The sequence below is a fragment of the Telopea speciosissima genome, chromosome 11, assembly GCF_018873765.1.
Source record: "Telopea speciosissima isolate NSW1024214 ecotype Mountain lineage chromosome 11, Tspe_v1, whole genome shotgun sequence".
NCBI classification, from domain to species: Eukaryota; Viridiplantae; Streptophyta; class Magnoliopsida; order Proteales; family Proteaceae; genus Telopea; species Telopea speciosissima.
The window spans coordinates 44,534,474-44,553,149 of NC_057926.1; the positions used below are offsets into that span (position 1 = coordinate 44,534,474).

The 18,676-nt window shown below is 40.1% G+C and overlaps 1 protein-coding gene and 2 long non-coding RNA genes across 3 annotated transcripts; 1 reads left to right on the forward strand and 2 right to left on the reverse strand.

Moving 5' to 3' along the window:
* The first annotated feature begins 5,932 nt into the window (after window positions 1–5,932).
* Window positions 5,933–7,288, forward strand: LOC122645537. The gene is made up of 2 exons (XM_043838848.1): window positions 5,933–7,033; window positions 7,178–7,288. Exon 1 carries the CDS (start codon window positions 6,014–6,016, stop codon window positions 7,022–7,024), a length of 1,011 nt encoding a protein of 336 aa, XP_043694783.1. The 5' UTR covers window positions 5,933–6,013; the 3' UTR covers window positions 7,025–7,033; window positions 7,178–7,288.
* On the reverse strand, window positions 7,199–7,470 carry LOC122645539. Its single transcript, XR_006330471.1, has 3 exons — window positions 7,390–7,470; window positions 7,321–7,323; window positions 7,199–7,290 (listed from the first exon to the last, which is right to left on the reverse strand). It is a non-coding gene; the product is annotated as an uncharacterized LOC122645539 (long non-coding RNA).
* Window positions 7,471–17,918: 10,448 nt separating this feature from the next.
* LOC122646468 lies at window positions 17,919–18,594 on the reverse strand. The gene is made up of 2 exons (XR_006330623.1): window positions 18,451–18,594; window positions 17,919–18,294 (listed from the first exon to the last, which is right to left on the reverse strand). It is a non-coding gene; the product is annotated as an uncharacterized LOC122646468 (long non-coding RNA).
* Window positions 18,595–18,676: the final 82 nt, after the last annotated feature.

The window sequence follows — 18,676 nt, forward strand, 5'->3', positions numbered from 1 at the left end:
TTATGCCAGTACCCCATGTGTCTATCTTTCTCTTCAAAATAAGTGGACAAAAGTGTCTTTTCATATGAGGGAGGAGAGAGATAGACTCATGGGAGTGCTGGCCTAGGCCATACTCCCGGGCAAGGTTTTTTTTCCTTTTTCTTTTGGTTCCACTTCCACCTATCTAACATGCCCCGTGGGATTTTCTACCAGAAGGCACCAACCAATTCCACTAATAGTTTTTAGCTAACTAAATTAACTAAGTCAATTTTCATGTGTATAACTACATATAGAATTACCTGACTTATTGAATCGGTATCGACAAAGAACGGTTGTATTGGACAAATTTGCCCATGATCCTCCTTTAAAAATAGGGTTTTTGGCCGATTTATCCCTTGTCCATACTTTGTTACCGATACAAGCGATCCCAAAGTGGAATTAAAATCCTCTACAGTATCAACGGGGCGGTGGTGCACATCCGACGGCACAACAAAGGCCACGTGTGCCATATATGCCACCTGGCCTCTACTGTACTGTTGGATGTGCACCGCTTAGTTAGTAAAGTCGCGTATCATACGCGTATTATACGCGTTCCCGTATTTTTAAATGTATAATACTCCCGTCCCCATATTTTCCCGTATTTTTATAAAAAAATGCGTTTTTTAAGCAAGCACGTATTATACTCGAATAATACACGTATTATACGTTTTTATAAAAAAATTATCCAAAAGATTAGAATTTAGGAAGCGATTTCACTTTCCCTTTCGTCCCTTTCGATTTGCGTTGAACATCCAACCGTAGCGAGGCAAAAGTAGCCGCCCTCCATCTCCAATCATCCTCGCCATCTCCGTTCAACAAAGCGGCACTTAAGTCTTGTACTCTCCTCTTGTTTCTCTGGTCTTTCAACTTGCTCATGTCATTTTCGGACAATCTACATTCATTTCTTGTAGATTATTGATATTTTGGTATGTTAAATGATAATCTTAGAGATGTTATATAGCATATTATATTATTGTGTTTATTTTAGTTAATAAAATCATGATATTATTTTGTTTATTAGGTGGTGAATGCATGTTATATAATGAATATATGTCCGTTTTTTAAAGTATTATTGCCGTCTATGCCGTATTATATCCGTATTAACGCGTGCCGTATTATTACCGTATGACCGTCTAATCCGTTTAACTGCCGTACGTATCCGTTCCCGTTCAATTGCCGTTCCCGAACTTACTAACTAAGGTGCACCGTAACCCTGCCGGTACTACAGAGGATCCTGATCCCCCAAAGTGATACTTAGAACCATGCTCGCAGTGCTATACCTTTAAGATAGAGGAAAGGTAGTCATTGACAGTAGGATAGGAGAGAAACACTGCTTAAACCCTGAGCTGTTGATCGCTCAATTGATTGGTCAAATTCTTGTCATTGCCATCTATTTTTGGATGAATAACAGAAAGTGCCATTGGAATAAAAAAGATGGAACGATGTCCTCCAAACTGTCAGAATTGATTGGTCAAACTCTTGTCTTGCTGCCTCATAGGCCTTGTCATTGCCATCTTGTGCACAAGTTGAGCAAGTGGCAATAGTCCTTCCCTCAAAAATTCGGACCTTTATCGCCCCAGTAGTACAGGGGTGCTGTGCGCATCGTGCGATGCAGCACCGCCCATGTGTGCACAGTGAGCCCCACCATGCACACATGGGAGGTGCTATGGCGCAAGATGCACACAGCACCCCCAGACTGCAGTAGTACTGGGGGCGATAATTTCCCAAAAATTCTAAACTCTAAGCTTTCAACCCCTATAATCCTAATCTCCAAACCGTAGACCCTGAGCAAATATTCTCAATGGGGGAATGTGGCTCCTACACACGTGTAGGGTCAATGGGAACATGTACGATAATATTAACAGGACAATCATTATCGCTTTTCATAATGGATGGGATGGTCATTTCGCCCTCATGTGTCTTACAACATCTCAAGTTTAAAGATCCAAAACCACTCTTTTTAATTCTAATGCTTTTATAACCTGTCATGTGTTTAATGATGGGAGGATTGGGAAAGTGGGTTTAATATAATTTCCCCCCTTTTTGGTCATTATGTACTCTTGTAAAAGATTTACTCTAACAAAGAAGAATATGGGGACATTACCTATCCAAAAAAAAAAAAAAAAATGTGATGATATTCCATCTGTATATTTTTTTGGTCAAGGTTTTAAATATACTTCAAAAACTTCAATTAACTAAAATTGTGATAATATTGTTACCAAAAAAAAATTTGTCATAATATAGAGACAACTCTTATATATAATAAAAAATTGTCAAAAAAGATATTGTAACCTTATTTATTTGCGTTTCTAGTAGAGCATACGTCATTGTTCTACGAGGTAGAATTTTGTTATTCACTTGTGTATTAAAAAAAATGGTGTAAGACAATGATAGTTCTTGACAATGACGTTTACTTTCATATTATTTTGAAGGGATAATGTTCTCTGCACTGGGCCCAGGATGCACCCAGACATATGCGGGGTGGGCAAAATGATCATCCGCCCTCCTAAATGACCAAAATCTTACCCCTATCCCTCCATGTATCTAGGCACAGCCTGCGCTAGATGCACTCTCGGGCAGAGAACATCGCCCATATTTTGAATCACGTTTAAAGAGTTTTAAAATTGGCTAGAACCTCTTATATGATTGGGTTTGGCCTAAATAATTTGACTAATGACCCAATCCAATCCAAGCCATGCCTTGTCTATTCAACTGGGAGAAATCCCTTATATTAAGTAAAACCACTCAAGAAGACCCTTCTACAGTTCTTTGTAAGCCATGCAAATAACAATTTACCAAATTTTATCTGCCCTAAAGTCATGTTAACACAAATAATTGCTTTTGATTTCCACATAATACAGATATGTGGCAAAACCACCATTAGTTGAAACACTATATAAGTTATTAAGGTCCCACATAACTACATTTATCCTATCAAATAACTGTAAGGAAATAACAAATTGCACATGTGTCCAACGTGGATTTGACGGCCCACCAAAAATTGACTACCAATGGTTTAGTTAAATTGATTATCCAAACCCAATCAAATCACATGTACTTAATTTTTTTTTTTTTTTTTTTTTGGGAGATATAGGGGTATCCGACTTTAGCCTGACGAAATCCACCCTGGGCTCGTTTATGACCTTCGCACCACGCACGAATCGGGAGCTTCTGGACCCTAGTGAGCCTCAGGCGAGTGGCCCCAAGAAATTATGCAACAACGAAAGTTTGATCACTAGATCTCGCTTACTGAGTCGGAGTCTCATGTCCCCTCCAAGCCAACTGCGCTAATCCCTTGAGGTTCATATTTACTTAATTATGTACATTACATTAACAAAGTGTCCTCTTAATCCTTTTTTATTCTCACTATACCATTTATGCCCTTTACTAAGCTCTTCATTTAAAGTCTTACAGCCATACAGTGTACACCACAATAAAGGTACACGGTTGGTACAATTGGTTCCAATTTCCAAATTCCAAGGCCCAATCAATGGTGGGTCCGGATCACTGGCTTTCCAAAAATGGCCTTAATTTTGTAGTTTTCATTGAGGGTATTTTTGTTATTTGAAGCAAAGGAGAGGGTGTGACTTGTGAGCAGTGGCAGCTTGCCCGCCTGTTCCCCCAACGCGAACTGGAGACCCTATGCCAGCGTAGGAGTTATAATGACTGTTCTGAAGAGATTTTCTAAAGAAGAATAGTTGGAAACCCGAGGTGTCACTTTCTTCTTTGGGATATTCGCCTCTGGTCGTGTCCCCCTAATGTGTGATTAAAACCTTGAGGTGTCAATCGGTTGGTACCAACCGGTTCGATTTTGATCCGATTGAATCGATTTCAGACCAGTAATGAGTGAATAATCCAAAACCAAACCATTAGCTAAATTTTGTTTGGGACGCTGTTTTATGGGTGGGACGCAGCCTACGCAGGGCCACGCTGTTCGCATCAGCCAATAAGAGTGCATGCGGTGCACACAAGGCCTTGTTATGCATGGGTGTGGCCCTATGTCCCACACAGAAAACATTTTCTATTTTGTTTTTGATCGGTTTAAATTTCAATTTAGTATGATTTCACTATTAAACAATTGGCCAAATGTTCTTTGTGGTAGGACACTTTGTAGGATGCGCCCAGACAATGGGGGTGGGAGAAATAATTGCCCCTGGCCCCTTGAATGGACGAAATGACTTTGCCCCATGTGTCTGGGCGTAACCAATGCTCCCAACCAGAAAACAATTTGCCCTAATCAATTTTAGTTGGCACCTATTGAGAAGCCAAATATTATTTTTATGTGAGGTTGAAAATCTGAGTTACTAATTAAAATATGGAAAAATGTTAGGGGGGCATGCCACGCCCCCATGAAAGGCAGAAATCCCACCCCCAAAAGTGCCAATGCGCTTTCATTAGCACACGCATGCCCCTGCGCTCCCCACAGAGAATGTTCCCCTTAAAATATTGACATGTTAAACAACCCCATCAACCCATGCTTCAATTTCAGTTGTTTTAGCACGAATTGTCTTGGACAAGACTCAAGAGAGAGATCTTACCTAATTTTCACGGCAAAAGATGGTTGATTCCTAGAGAAGATCCGCAGGTGAGAGGGCGAGCGATAGGGTGATGTCGTGAAGGGTCTAAACGTAATCTAATGGTATTAGTTTCTTATCAACCTATATTGATCATTTCAGTCCAGTTTTCAATTGGTTCCATGACACCCTAATCTAAAATCGATCCAATAAGGTTTGGTTTGGTCCGATTCGATTTGGTTTGAATTTTTTTGATTGATTTTGATCGATTGTTTTTTTTTTTTTTTTTGTTAAAATTATCCTACTCAAGGATCTATAGACCAATTACAAGTTAAGGGAAAGACTAAGACAAACCCACAATCTACAACTACTAGGGGAGGAGGGGGGGGGGGAGGGGGGGAGGGTTTTAGCAGTTGAAGTTAAGTTTGGAGTCTTTTGACAACCCACTAGATGTGGTAACATATCCAAATGATTATCGTATCTTTTCATACTAAAAGAAAAGAGGAAAAAGAGGAAAAAGAAGAAAAAAGAACACTGCCCGGAAGCGTGGCTTCCATGTCTCGACAAAACCTATACCAAATGACTTCTACATCCCTATTAAATACCAAAATCCCATCTCCCTCTCTCAAATAATAAATAGGGCAATAACGAATTAAAGCCATGAGACTTATAACTAGTAAGTTAGCAACTTCAAAGAATCGGATGGTCAAGATCCTGCAAGGTAAAGAAAACCTGCTCGGTCTTTAAGCGTTGCTCTACAAAAAGCGCTCCAGTTTTGGGAATGCTGGTTCTGTAACCAGCAGAGCTTCAGAGCGCTCCAACAATGGCGTCTCTCTGCAAATTTACCTTCTCTCATGTCAGTGCAACAGAAAATCTGTGATTCTTGGTCTCTCAGGCTTTGTTTCATTTGAAAGCGATCTCTGCTATAATCCCTTCCCCCTTCACCCCAAAAAAAAGAAAACAAAAAATTGTAATCAAAAGCCAATATTAATCGCTTGCTTTCTAAGTTCTTCGAAGTTCATAGTCTGTTGCTCTATTTTTTGAGTGTCCTTTGAGATGCCTGCCGGATTCGCTGTGATTTCTATCTCAAGCTCTCTGCAGATTGATGAAACTTGTTGGAAATTTTTCAAAGTTCTGAGAACTGGAACTTTTTTTCGTCTAAAACCTCTGTTTCTTTTTTCAATTTTAGCTTTATGTGAGGCAGCTTCTTCTTTGCTGGCATTTACTCTGTTTTTAATTTAAATGCTAGGGTTTTGTTCCAGAAATGGCGATTTTAAATGCCGTTTTGGATCTGTGAAGTACTTAGGCTGTCTCTGTTTGCCATTATATCTTCTTCTTTTTGTTATATAGCGAGGAGGAGCATTTTATTCCTGTCGCTGTAATAGGTTTTTAACTTTTCAGCTCGGTTTGGGTGAGCATTTTGTTAAGAAAAATCTCTGAAGCTCTTCTGCTATTAATTTCTGAAACTTCGGAGAAAGAAGATGGTGGATTTGTTGCAGAGCTCAACTAGAAATAGGTTTCAGACGGCCGTGTGGGCCGTGAAGCTCGGTTTTCTTTTCATCGGAATCGTATCCACTGTTCTGCTACTTATGCTCGCAGTACCTTACTCTGTGAATGCCATCCTCTCCGCCATTCCACGACTCTGGATTTCACTCCGTAGCTGGTTAGCTCCTCCGTATCTCTACATCGTCGTTAATTTTATCATCATCATTATTGCAGCTTCATCGAGCTTTCAGCAGAAACATTGGAGGAAGAACAGCGAAGAAGTTGTCGTTGAAGCAGAGAAGCAAAAACGAAATGATCTCGGTTCAGATTCTTCGTCTTTGGCATCTGATCATCGTAAAACCTCGATGTATATATGGCCCGATATGGAAGAGATTCCGCAGGATACCATTGAGAAAGCGTTAGTTTCTGTTGAAAAATCACTGGAGACTTGTTTTGATGTCTCTTGGTTGACGGATTTCGACGAGAAAACAACACCGGATCTTTCTGTTTCCTCTCGCTTCGATGCCAGAAAACTGTCGGAGACAAGCCGGAGAATCGATGGTTCGGAGGCGGCGGCGGCGCCACAGAAGGCGACGAAGTCACTAGGGTTAACGAAACCGAAGAAGCAGGATGACGATGATGATGATACGATGGACGCTACGTGGAAGATGATCACCGAAGGGAAAGGAAAGCCATTGACACGGCAGCTGAAGAAGAGTGAGACATGGGACGTTCCACCTCGTGTGAACGATCCTAAATCGGAGCTGGACTCGTCATCAGGGGTGACGAATCGGAAGGAGTTGAGGAAGTTGGAGACCTTCAATGATGCTTCATCATCATCGGCAACGTTGATGAGGGGTGGTGGTGGTGGAGGACTGCGAAGGGAAATATCGCTGAGTCATGATGAATTGAATCACCGAGTGGAAGCGTTCATTAAGAAGTTCAAGTTGCAGAGGCAGGAATCGGATAATCGTTACATGGAGATGGTCAATCGTGGAGTCTATTAATGTGAGAGAGTGAAAGAGAGAAAGAGAAAAAGCTTTCTTTTAGAATCCATTTCTTCCAATTTAACGCTTTCTACTGTTCTCTCTGTCTCTCTTTCTCTTCTTTCTCTTCTTTCTCTGAGGGTGATGATATCGAACAACGTTTGCAAGGACAAGTTGTCTACTCAATAAATGGTAGTACGTGCTCATCAATTTTTCGACCGTCGGATTGGAATAACGGAATCAGCTGGACAGTCTAGATTGATGGGATTTCTGCTGGCTTGCCTGAGCTTAGGTTATTTGTCTATTTTATTGTTTACTTTCTAAACTCATCTTAAATGATTTCTGTTTTTCTTTTTGGTGGTAACAAAATGATTTCTGTTGCCTACTAATCCTACTATATTGTTAACTTTCTAATCTTAAATGGCAGGTCCCTGTGAGGTGTGATGTCTGATGCTGAAAATATGTGAGACATATAACGAATTTTTATTTCCTACAATTCTGAAACCCTACAATCCCTCACATGGGAGCTGAAATGACCACTTACTCACTGTCTGGACACATTTTCCAAAGCAATGGGTAAGTGGTCATTTCACTCCCATGTGAGGGATTGTAGGGAATTGGAGGGTGTCAGAATTGTAGGTGATAATGATCCAGCCTACGGTAGCACTCCCATGAGTCTATCTCTCTCCTCCCTATGTGAAAAGACACATTTGCCTCCTTATTTTAAGGAGGAGAGAGATAGAAACATGGGAGTGCTGGCGCACTCGCGTATAGAAAACTGCTTCCCTATAATGATATATCATTTTTAACTTATTTTTGAAAATCCTTTTATACCTCTATCTTAAAGAACTATTAGGATAGGAAGGGATTGAAGAGAGAGCAATGGTTGTATAGAAGATATCATTTTTCAACTGTTCATTGGTTGTAGTGTGCTGATTCCTTACCCTGCCCTTGTAGGAAACCTTCTCCTATATACATATATAGATAGATTAGGTCTGCAATAGGGTTAGGTTGGTCAGATTTTTTAAAACCCTAGTCCAACCGTGAGCCCTTAGCTTGGCCTAGGCCAGATCCAACCTTGACTCAGGGCCTGAAAATCCCAAATCTGACCCACCCTTAGGACTGTGCGAGGCTAACCTTGATTGTCTCTGATGAGGGAGAAGATTAAGAAGAAGAAGAAGACGAAGAAGCAAATAGATGGTTAGAAATTTAACATTTTTCACATGACAATAAACTGAAAACATCAGTGACAATAATTTAAGGAAACCAAAATCTCACAGTAATACCACACTTATATAGTTCCAGAACCAAAAACACCTAATAATCACCATGTAGAACCTCTACTAGTATGGATTATGATGCATTCCTCTAATCATATTAGGATTCTTTGTTTTAATCATAGAACAAAGGATAAGGCAATGAGATTGTCATTGTTGTCCAAGTATAACATGATTATAATATAAATATTAATCTAATGCTTTTTTACATCAACTAATTTGAAGAAAGAAACACAATTAGTTAAATTCATGCTTATGCATAACAGCATACTTGTAAGAGTACATTATGCAAAATTTGATTAACCGACATGAAAGAAGTCATTTCTGAATTTTCACATCCTTACACATAAGTAGGAGGATGACAGCAATTGCGCAGATCTTACTTGTCTGTTCAAATACATATTCAACTGATGTGTTATTTTTGTCCAATCCATGACAAACTTCGGGAGAGCCGCTTGAGATGGTTGGGTCATGTACAAAGGAGACCCACGGATGCACCAGTAAGAAAGAGTGACCAGATACAATTGGAATGAACTAAAAGAGATAGGGGCAGACCTAAAATGACTATTGGAGAAGTGGTAAGAAAGGATATGCATATGGTGGGGCTAGATCCTAGTATGACCGCGAATAGAGTTGTTTGGAGGTCAAGGACCCATGTAATCGATCCCGCGTAGGGGGATGTTCCTGGGATGTTGCTTTGACTAATGCTTAAACTCCTCACCTTCTTTTTTTTTTTTTTTTTTTTTTTTTTGCCCTTTCAGATCCATGTAGCCGACCCCATTTAGTTGGGAGAAGGTTATGGTTGTTGTAATGATCCCATTAAATCCAGCATAAGTTTTAAAAGTTTATCACTTCTAACAAACAAGAAAAAGAAGACAAAGTCGAGCCGGGTTCAGCTTAAGGCCTCAATGTTGATCTGATCTGACAAGACCCTGACTTAAAGCCAAAAATTCATATCCTTGACCTGCCCTCAAGCCGGGGCATCGTAGTCCAAGTCCTGTTTTGGCTCAGAGCGGAATCAGGCCAACAGGGCCAAACTTATTTTGTAAATAAATGAAAGGAAATCAGATATTAATGTAGGTACCGATGATCTAAATCAACCTTTCTTTTTCGTAAGCGGGTCGTCAATCATCAATCACTTCACAAATGATGGCTCATTAATGGACCGGTTGGTGTTTTTTTATTTGGTAGAAAACAAATTAACATGAACTAAAAGGGCAAGAAAAAGACATTGTACCCTATGACGTCTAGCAAAAATAGCAAGGTCATTAGCTGTTGAACTAGGGATGTCAAACGGTTGGTACGGTTTAGTTTTGATCAGGTTGAATTGGGTTTTGGTTTCACAATTGTGAGACTAAAATCAAATCATTAAGAAACTTCAGTTTTTGATTGATTTCAGCTTCGATATGGTGTAGTTTTGATTTATTTCAGGTTTTAAATATCAGGTTAATATCGATTTAGATCAGTTTGATTTCGGGTTTGAACCACAATGGAATCTTAAATTCATAATTTGTAGTGAGGAAAGATTCGATAAAAACACTTCAATTCACCTTCCCAAGTAAAAAAAAAATTATACAACCAAAAATAAAAAAATTGATTTGATGTGCTCATCAGTTCATGTTGTAATCCAAACAAAGAAGAATAAATTATATGGGAAAGAATAGAAGATAATTAACATTCAAATCAATGGATCAATAGAGTTTGTAGTGAAATCATTGTTACAAATCAAATAGTTATTTATCATTAATTGGAAGGAAAAGATAATTAAATTTTTTTTTTTTAGTAATTAATAAATTACTGATTAGAAGCATGTGTACAGCCAGTGGCTTCATTTAGGCAAAGGGTATGAAGCCACAAAACGGTAACCGGCCAATCTGTCATACACATGATGGACAGGGCCTTCCTAGCCAGGGCATCTGCAACAGAGTTTAGATCCCTTGGAACACAAAGAAAATAAATAGACTCAAAAGAGGTAGCCAAATGCCTCACGTCCCCAATCAGGACTGCAGCCTCGGAGGGTGGTACTCGGTTAGTGTTGAGGAGAAAAGAGAGAAGTTCCTTGCTATCAAATTTCATCTGCAATCATTGATGTCCATCTTCAAGAGCTTGGATAACAACAGTTCGAACTGCTACTGCTTCCCCTTGAAGAACCGAACTGAGATGAAAGGGGATTGAAAGGGCCTTCACTTGAAATCAATGAATAATCACTTAGAATATAATTATATTGAAATCACAAAAAAACACCTACTATCAAATCATTTTTTGATAACCAACTAATTTGGTATAGTAAACAAGGAGATCAATGGAAGAATCATGGTTACAAATCAATTTCCTTTTTTTCATAATTTATGTACCATGTTAGTGAATGTATCAGATTGATACCAGTATTGGGGTCGACCGATATGAATACAGATCGGCAAATACTAAACTGATACCTAAAACCCTTTCCACAATACTCTCTCTCTCTCATGGATCCAGCTAAACATTTGCATTGTTCATGTGAGATCCATTTGTTAGATTCCCATTCTATAATCCCCTTTAAACAAACGGGCCGTCAAGCTTTTTAAGTTTGATTAATCCGACAATTCTCCAATGAAGTTGTACCCGACTAATACGGCAAATTGAATTTTTTTTATCTAGAGTAATACGGAGAAAATGGTCACAACGTCCCTACATCTAAGGGTGTCAATTTAGGACCGAAAAACTAAAACCAAAATCGTTCGATTAAAATTGAATAAAATTGAGATCAAACAAATTAGTTTGGTTTTGGTTTCAAAATTTGAAAATTTTTCTCAGTGTGGTTCGGTTTTGTTTTTTTTTTTGGTTCATTTTTTTCAAATGTGGATGATAAATTTTATTTCTTTTTAATGTTTGAAAAAGTTTGGTGGATTAGAATTTTTATCACCTCAAGTACAGTACACCTCAAGTGCATATCTGACGGTAAACCTTAAAGTTCTTTTGTTTAAAACACTCCACCAAGTGCATGTGCACCGTCAGATGTACCTTTTTGGTGCATTTGAGGGTGTACTGGACTTGAGGAGATAAAGGTCCGGTGGATTATGGCCCTAACAAAGTTACAAACATGTTTTTTTTTTATTGGTGAAGATGTAAAACGTTTGCCCAAACACCTAAAAGGGGGCCAAAACCTAATACAAATCGGAACAAAACCGAATAGTGAACCGAATAAAAAGCAAAGCGAAACCGAAGTGTGACGGTTTGGTTTTGGTTTGAAAAACAAGCTCCTATTCAAAAAGAAAAGAAAATAACTTCCAGGACTAGTTTCTCTCTTGTTCATCTTTTGGCAACCACACCACAAAAATTGCCTACCTAGCGGATGATGAAGAAGAAGATCTGGCTGCAAAAGCAACTCCTGTAGTAGCAGTATGATGAGATCTGTTATGGTTCTAATGATGAGGTATTAAGGTGGTTATGAGCTTAGACAGCAGTTGGGCAGGTTCCATTGTAGCCAGTGATAGCGGTGATGGAAATCTCAAACAACAGTAGATCTCAATAGGACAGGGGGCTATTTCAGAGTGTTGACCGAACTTGGGCAGACTTGATTCTGGTTTGGCGGCCACCCATGGTGCAGCCGATTGGATCAGTTGGATTGGCCACCTAAGGAGGTGGCCTTCCCTCTTTGGGTCTCTTCACTCTTAGTGTGTCTTATTTAGAGTGGAACAATGTGAGGAGATAGGGACTGATTATATATAAATATAATCAAGTCACCTCAAAACCTAATTGCATTTTTGCACCATTGAGATCTCTCTCTCACTCTCAATCTTGTTCATCAAGTTACTAATATGTTTTTTGTGGGATTCCATCTGTTGCTAAGAATTTGTGGTGTGGAGTTCTCTGTGGAGAAGCCTTTCAAGATATCTAGAAATTGAAGAAGATCGTTGAGTTCGTAAAATTTGTAACCAAATCCGTACGAGGTCCTTCCGATGTGTTCCCATCTCTATTAAGATAACACCTTAACGAGTGGTGATTAATTTACACAGCGGATGGAACAAAAATAGACCTTAGTAGAATACAAGAGCTTGCCATTGTCAGGGAAGGGCATGATATATAGAATGCCTGAGCAAGTACAAATCATAACACACAAAATATCATAAGCAGAATGCATGTATGTGATGTATGATGGGTGACGGGTGATGAGTTGTTTGGGGGCAAGGATAGGGCTACACTAGTGTTGGGATTTGGTTGGGCCCAATTGGTATAATAGTGCTAATATAATGGGACTCTGCTGGGTGGGCTTGGTGGTCGACTCGTAAGATTAGGCTCAATGAAATTTGGTGAGTGAGTTGGGTAAATGTGGACCAAGATTGGAGCGGCTAGCGCTAAGCATGGGTTTCAGAAAAGAAGGGGAAAGAAGAAGGCTAGTGGGGTGGGTTGCGGGAGGTTGTAGGAAACTAGAAGTTAAGGGAGTTGGAATGCAAGGAGGGGAAACTCGGGGTTGCAGAAGGGGATACGTAGGGATTGTGGTAATCTGTAGTAGAGGGAGGTTTTCTTCGTGATAAATCGTAGGGAGAATGTTCTCTGTGCCAGGGGCGCAGGCTACGCTCAGACACATGGGGGTGGGCGCAATGACCACCCTACCCCCTGAGTGGCAGGCCCATGTGTCTGGCCGCAGCCTCAGCACAGAGAACATGAGCCCTAATAATAATGATAAAAACCCACAACGTACTCACCAATTACCATTAGCATTCTTTTTCTTTTGGCCAATTCCCTTATATTGTATACTTCATTAAAATAAGGAGAAGCTTCCTTGAGCAAATAGCACAGAGAATCACACTTATGAGATCCAGTAAAATAGTACCATACATTAGAGGGCAGCAAGGACATTTCATGTACAGAGGAGAGAGATAGACACAAGAATTCTAGCATATCCTACCCAATAGATTAGAGAATCTTTTCCCTTAAAATAATATTGCCCCACACAAGTTTCCATATGCATGCTCTTGCCTTGTCTATAGATTTGATTCCTCACGGTCACCCCTCACAATCATTGACCTTGAAAAGCATAGACTCCTGGATTTTAAATCCTCTCCAATTCTATTGAGATCTATTTTTGTTCGAGTTCGGGGTTGAGAGGTCAACATGTGGCAGATGCAACATCCAATGGTGTCGAGCTCGAACACCGAACGACAATCCCATGGGATGTTGCACCTGCCACATGTCGACCTCTCAATCCCGAACTGCACTGGTCTCGGGGATGCAAGAATTGGAGAGGATTTAAATCCTAGACTCCAACAATCGTGATTGTATCGCTACTCCAAATTTTGTAGGTGGAGTCATTTTAGTGGCGTAGTGATAATCAGAATCTAGTAGGCAATGAATATCGACAATACTACAACATAGAAGACACAACATTGCAATCCTTTGGAGACTAGAGATTTTGGGTCACTAAAATCAAAGGGCGATGGATGAAGAAGGAAATCCAATTACGGGTTGGATATTTTTTTAGACTAACAACTAAACCTACTAGACGAACCAAATGGCCTAACCCAAATTGGAGACTAAACCGAATTTAGAACCAAATTGATAGAAAACCAGTAAGAAACAAAAACAAAAAAAACTTGATTTTATTAATGATCTTTATATATGTGTATATAAGACAAAAAATGAAGACCGAACCTAGTATCAAAATGATAAAACCCAATAAGAGTAAACCGATAAAAACCCAAATTGAACCGAATGAAAACCTTTTAACCAAACTTCAACTTAACGGTTTGATTTCAATATGACCCCCGAACCAGTTCAACCCAACCAAAACCTGATCAAATTGACCGATTGACACTCTGAAAGGCAATCATAAAAAGTACATCACTTCCATATTCATAAATAATGAAGCCCACAAAAGAATGTTCTAAAAAAAAGTATCATTTACATGGACCTACATATTCAATGTAGGAGAGAGAATAAAAAAAAATATAAAAAAAACAACGTGAGAAGAAAATTGCACTCTGACCTCGTGGGAAAGTTTTTCCCAAAAAAAAAAATTAAAGTCGTACATGATACTTGAAACTTTTCTATGAAGCCAGTTTGGACACTTAGAAGACCATCTTTTTTGTATTCCTTAGATACAAGAAAGCATAACCAAGTAATGCAATTCCTTGTACAAATCCCTTAGCTATATACTTAGGGCAAGGGATAGGCACGCTGCCCATGTGTCTTAGTATCTGAGGCACAAGACAGTCATCAAGGGAAAAAGTTCTCTGTCCGGGAGTGTGGCCTACGCCAGCACTCCCATGAGTCTATCTCTCTCCTCCCCATGTGAAAAGACACCTTTGCCCCCTTGTTTTAAGGAGGAGAGAGATAGACACATGGGAGTGCTAGCATAGGCCACACTCCCGGACAAAGAACTGCTTCCCGTTCATCAAATAGGGAAACTGAGATAACGAGGAGAGAGTGTGTCAAACTGGTGAGGAGAGAAACTGTCACACCCCTATCCCCACAAGGGATAAAGTAAAATATCAGGGTATGATTGGGGTGACACGCGTCATCCCACCTTACCGCCAGGATCTCGATGCAGTGGTCAACTCACAGTCATAAACCAATATTAAAATATAATAATGTCAGAGTGCGAAAGACAAAGGAATATTACATTCCAAGATAGGTCAGAGTTTGCGGAAGCATAAATGAAATAATTATAAGATGTTCATTGGCTAATGATAATAAGCAACATAGTTACAAAATTCCTATGACCATCAAGTAGCTACCAAAAAGGTAAAACATAAAATTTATACAAAGCACAAGGCTCTCAAAAATAACAAAACGGGAACGATCCCAAGTAACAGTACAGCCCGTAGGCACAATCATCATGGGCAACCATCGCCATGATCCTCAGTCACGGTCTCTGGCTCCACAGTAATCATCTGCATCAAAATCTAAAAAGAATGTGTACACGGGGGTTAGCTCCACCGAGCTAGTGAGAGAGAAAAGAAGATGCATAATCACACAATCACAAATAATCCATGGTGCATGCCATTATTAATTCATTTACCACCTAACACACAATGCTAAGTCAATGGGTATATGCTACTGCAATAACTCGGGAAGACACTGTAGATCCTTCCATTCTCACCACAATGTAACCTCAATTATTACTATGGGGCCCGCGCTGGTTGTAGCCATCACCACCCAGAGGCAGACCCCGATAACTATTACTACCCCTGGCCTGACCTCTCTAACTCTCCACAGGCAGTAGGTGCTCTAGCTACCCAACACCTAAACCCCTGTTGGTAAGGGTCGTAGCATAGGGAACTGAGTCTAACCACAGATATACTACATGAATCCTATCGTATTGAGAGGTACATCCGGGTGTGTCGACGTTCCATTCCATCTAACACCCAGGTACCAGCACAACACGGCGCATACAAGCAAGAATGAGATGCAATATACAATTCCACGTAATCTGGGGGTTCCGATGCCAGTACTTCCTGGCACCGTAACCCAACACAAATCCATATCATCCTAATCATCATCATCATCATCATCGAATAAGAATAAATGCAAATATGCAATCATGCTTGAATGATAATGTCACAATATAATTCATAAATGCATGAATAAGCAATAGTAATAAGCTCAGACAGTCACCCAAACCCACTCACCAATTACTTCAAATAGAATTTGTATAAGCGCAACGATTCCCGCTCAAAATCACTCCATTGCACATATGTTGACGCCTATGAAAGTGAATAAGAGTGTGAGAGAGTGTAGGGGAGGCCTCATAGAGAAGCCCCACAGTTTACATAAGTTATAGGCCTTGAAAACATCATCGGAGGCAACGTTGGACTCAACAGTGCCTGCCTCCAACCCTGAGTCCGATCCTTCCTGCAGGCTGAGGCCACATCGGAGACAGTGTCAGACTCAGTAGTGCCTGCCTCCGACCTTGCATCTGACCTTTTCTGCAGGCTGAGGTCACATCGGACTCAACAGTGCCTGCCTCCGACTTTGCATCCGATGCAACCTAGGTGCAATTTTAAGGTCCTTAACAACCTAGATTTGTCCCATTTGGTTCCTTAAGTTCCAAGGGACAAGGGAGGGGGTGTGCTATGGTCTATTAAGGTCTTAGTAGTACCCATCATCAATTGATTGAGGGATTTAAGGATCCAAAGCTCAAAATCCAGATTTGGGGCTTCCTTTGGTCGTTGAAACTCTAGAATCAAAATAGATTCAGTAGGAGGTTAAAATAGAGGTCTTTATAGGACTGAAATACATTAATGGAGTCCCAAAAACACAGCTTAGGCTAAGCCATTTGGTTCCAAGAGGAAACCCAAACTCAAGACTGAAATTAGGTGAGCCATCTAAGCTCAAAAATGAACATGGAGGGCCTCCTAAGCTCAACCGAAAAGAGAAAAGAGAAGGAAGAGAGACAAGAGTGTTCATGGCCTACCTTGTTTGAGGTACACAAGAGGTCCCCCTTATAGATCCAAGCTCAAGCACCCGATCCCACCTTCTTCTCCTTCTTCTCCTCCTTGCTGCCTCTTCTCTTCAAAGCTCTCGTCTCCTTTCACGATTAGGTTAGAAAGCAAAAGAGAAAGACTAAGGAATAGCCCTACCTATCATATCTATAGATGTGCCTTACTAAGGCATGTTTGGCTAGGACCTCTTAGCTATAAATCTAGGGCTTGTTTGGACAAGGTAGTTTAACTGCCCACTTAGGTTCTTAATGAACCACAACACATTATCTATCTAAACTCATTATCCACCTAAACTCAATTAAACACCATTATGACACAACTTGGGCCCAATGGGCTTCATTTTAGAATAAATCTTTCGCCTTGTTTGGCTAAGGTCTTTTAATGTCTAAAGTATATTAACCTATTTTAAGTATGATTTGAGCCCAAGGGCCCACTTAAGAGGTCACCAAAATAAAAGGGAGACTAGGGTAGTAGTCAATCATGACAAGACACCAACAACATCCTCGATAAAGGACATGTGGACCCCACATAAGGTCTCACTCAAAATAGCCACGATAACAGCATCGGATGCAGGGTCGGATGCACATAGGACCCTGCATCCTACGTAATAGAAATGGCAGATAAAGTATCAAAAAGGTCCGGGCTTAGGCCCACACCTCAAGGACTTTGAGAGGAAGTAAACAAATAATAAAATAGGTTTAGTAACTTACCCTTTGACCATCACGGTGAAACGCTCACAGGCAAACAAGGCAACACAGTCTACACACCACGAGGATAAATAAACAAATGGGCTTTCGGGTGCAGGTGTAACAGAAACTATGAGAGGCTGTACACCCTGACAACATGTACAGCCGTTTCCCATATACTTAACAACAACACATCAAAATTCAAGCATAAGATCAGAAATAGCTAGCTATGTGCATCTAAAATCTCCTAAGGCAACATCACCATAATTCAGAAGCTCACAAGTTCTTTCACATCAAACCTTATTTCAATGCTTTAGATCCCTAGTTGAGCAACTGCAACCTTCAGAAATCAAAGTCCCATTATTGAACCTTAGAATCCATGCCATCATTCCTTACTTTGTATTTGGTTCCACTACCTATTAGCTTCAGTCAAAACAGATTCCAAGTTTTGAAACTACTGGTAAACCATACTCGGGCATTATGTTTCCCTAACTACACACTCTCTTCTCCACATGAATTGCCTATGTGACCTCTAAAATTTTAAAAAATTGAAATGCTCTAGTATGTCATAACATCTTAAAGATTACATTCATGTCATCCTTGACTATAACAGCTTGTTGATGCCAATCCCTGATTCCATCCCCTTTTATCCCTGTTTCTTATACTTCCCTCCAATCTTGAAGAATGCCAAAGTAACCTTCTGTGACTCATTTCTAGCTATCATGGTGGTGCGGCCCGTTTACAGCATTCAAACTCAAGGAAGCCCTCCATCCCTGTGGCCACACCCTCTGTTGGTGATGACGAGAATAAGTAACAGAAGCAGAGCAGCACCACAGCTAGACTTCTTGCGTGAACAAGGGATCCTGATGAACCCTTCATTGGCAGTGGAATGAGCTTCCTCACTGAAAACCAAAACAGAATGTTTAGCTAATGCCTAAGAGTGTTCCAGTATAAATAGTAAAAAAGCTTGTATGGAGTGAGACACCATCCTTCATTCAAACTAACATTAGACTACAAGGGAAGGGAGGAGCAGAGAGAGGGGGACAGACAGAGAAGACCTTACTCTTTCTATTTGAAAACGCTCCTGGTAATATGTTCTCTTCATCTTTAACATCACCTGCAGAGGAATATGATAAAATGGATGAACAATGCCACACTTGATGCCTGAGCAATGCTAATGGCAGGTAAAAGTGGAAGATGCATCTGGTTCAATCGTGCTCCTTCTCTGAACAAATACAAAAAACATAAACAATGGATGAATGAGGGAAAACCCACCTAACCCAT

What these genes read in the sequence shown, in the direction of transcription:
- LOC122645537 (XM_043838848.1), top strand. Translation starts at nt 6,014, where the DNA reads ATGGTGGATTTGTTGCAGAGCTCAACTAGAAATAGGTTTCAGACGGCC.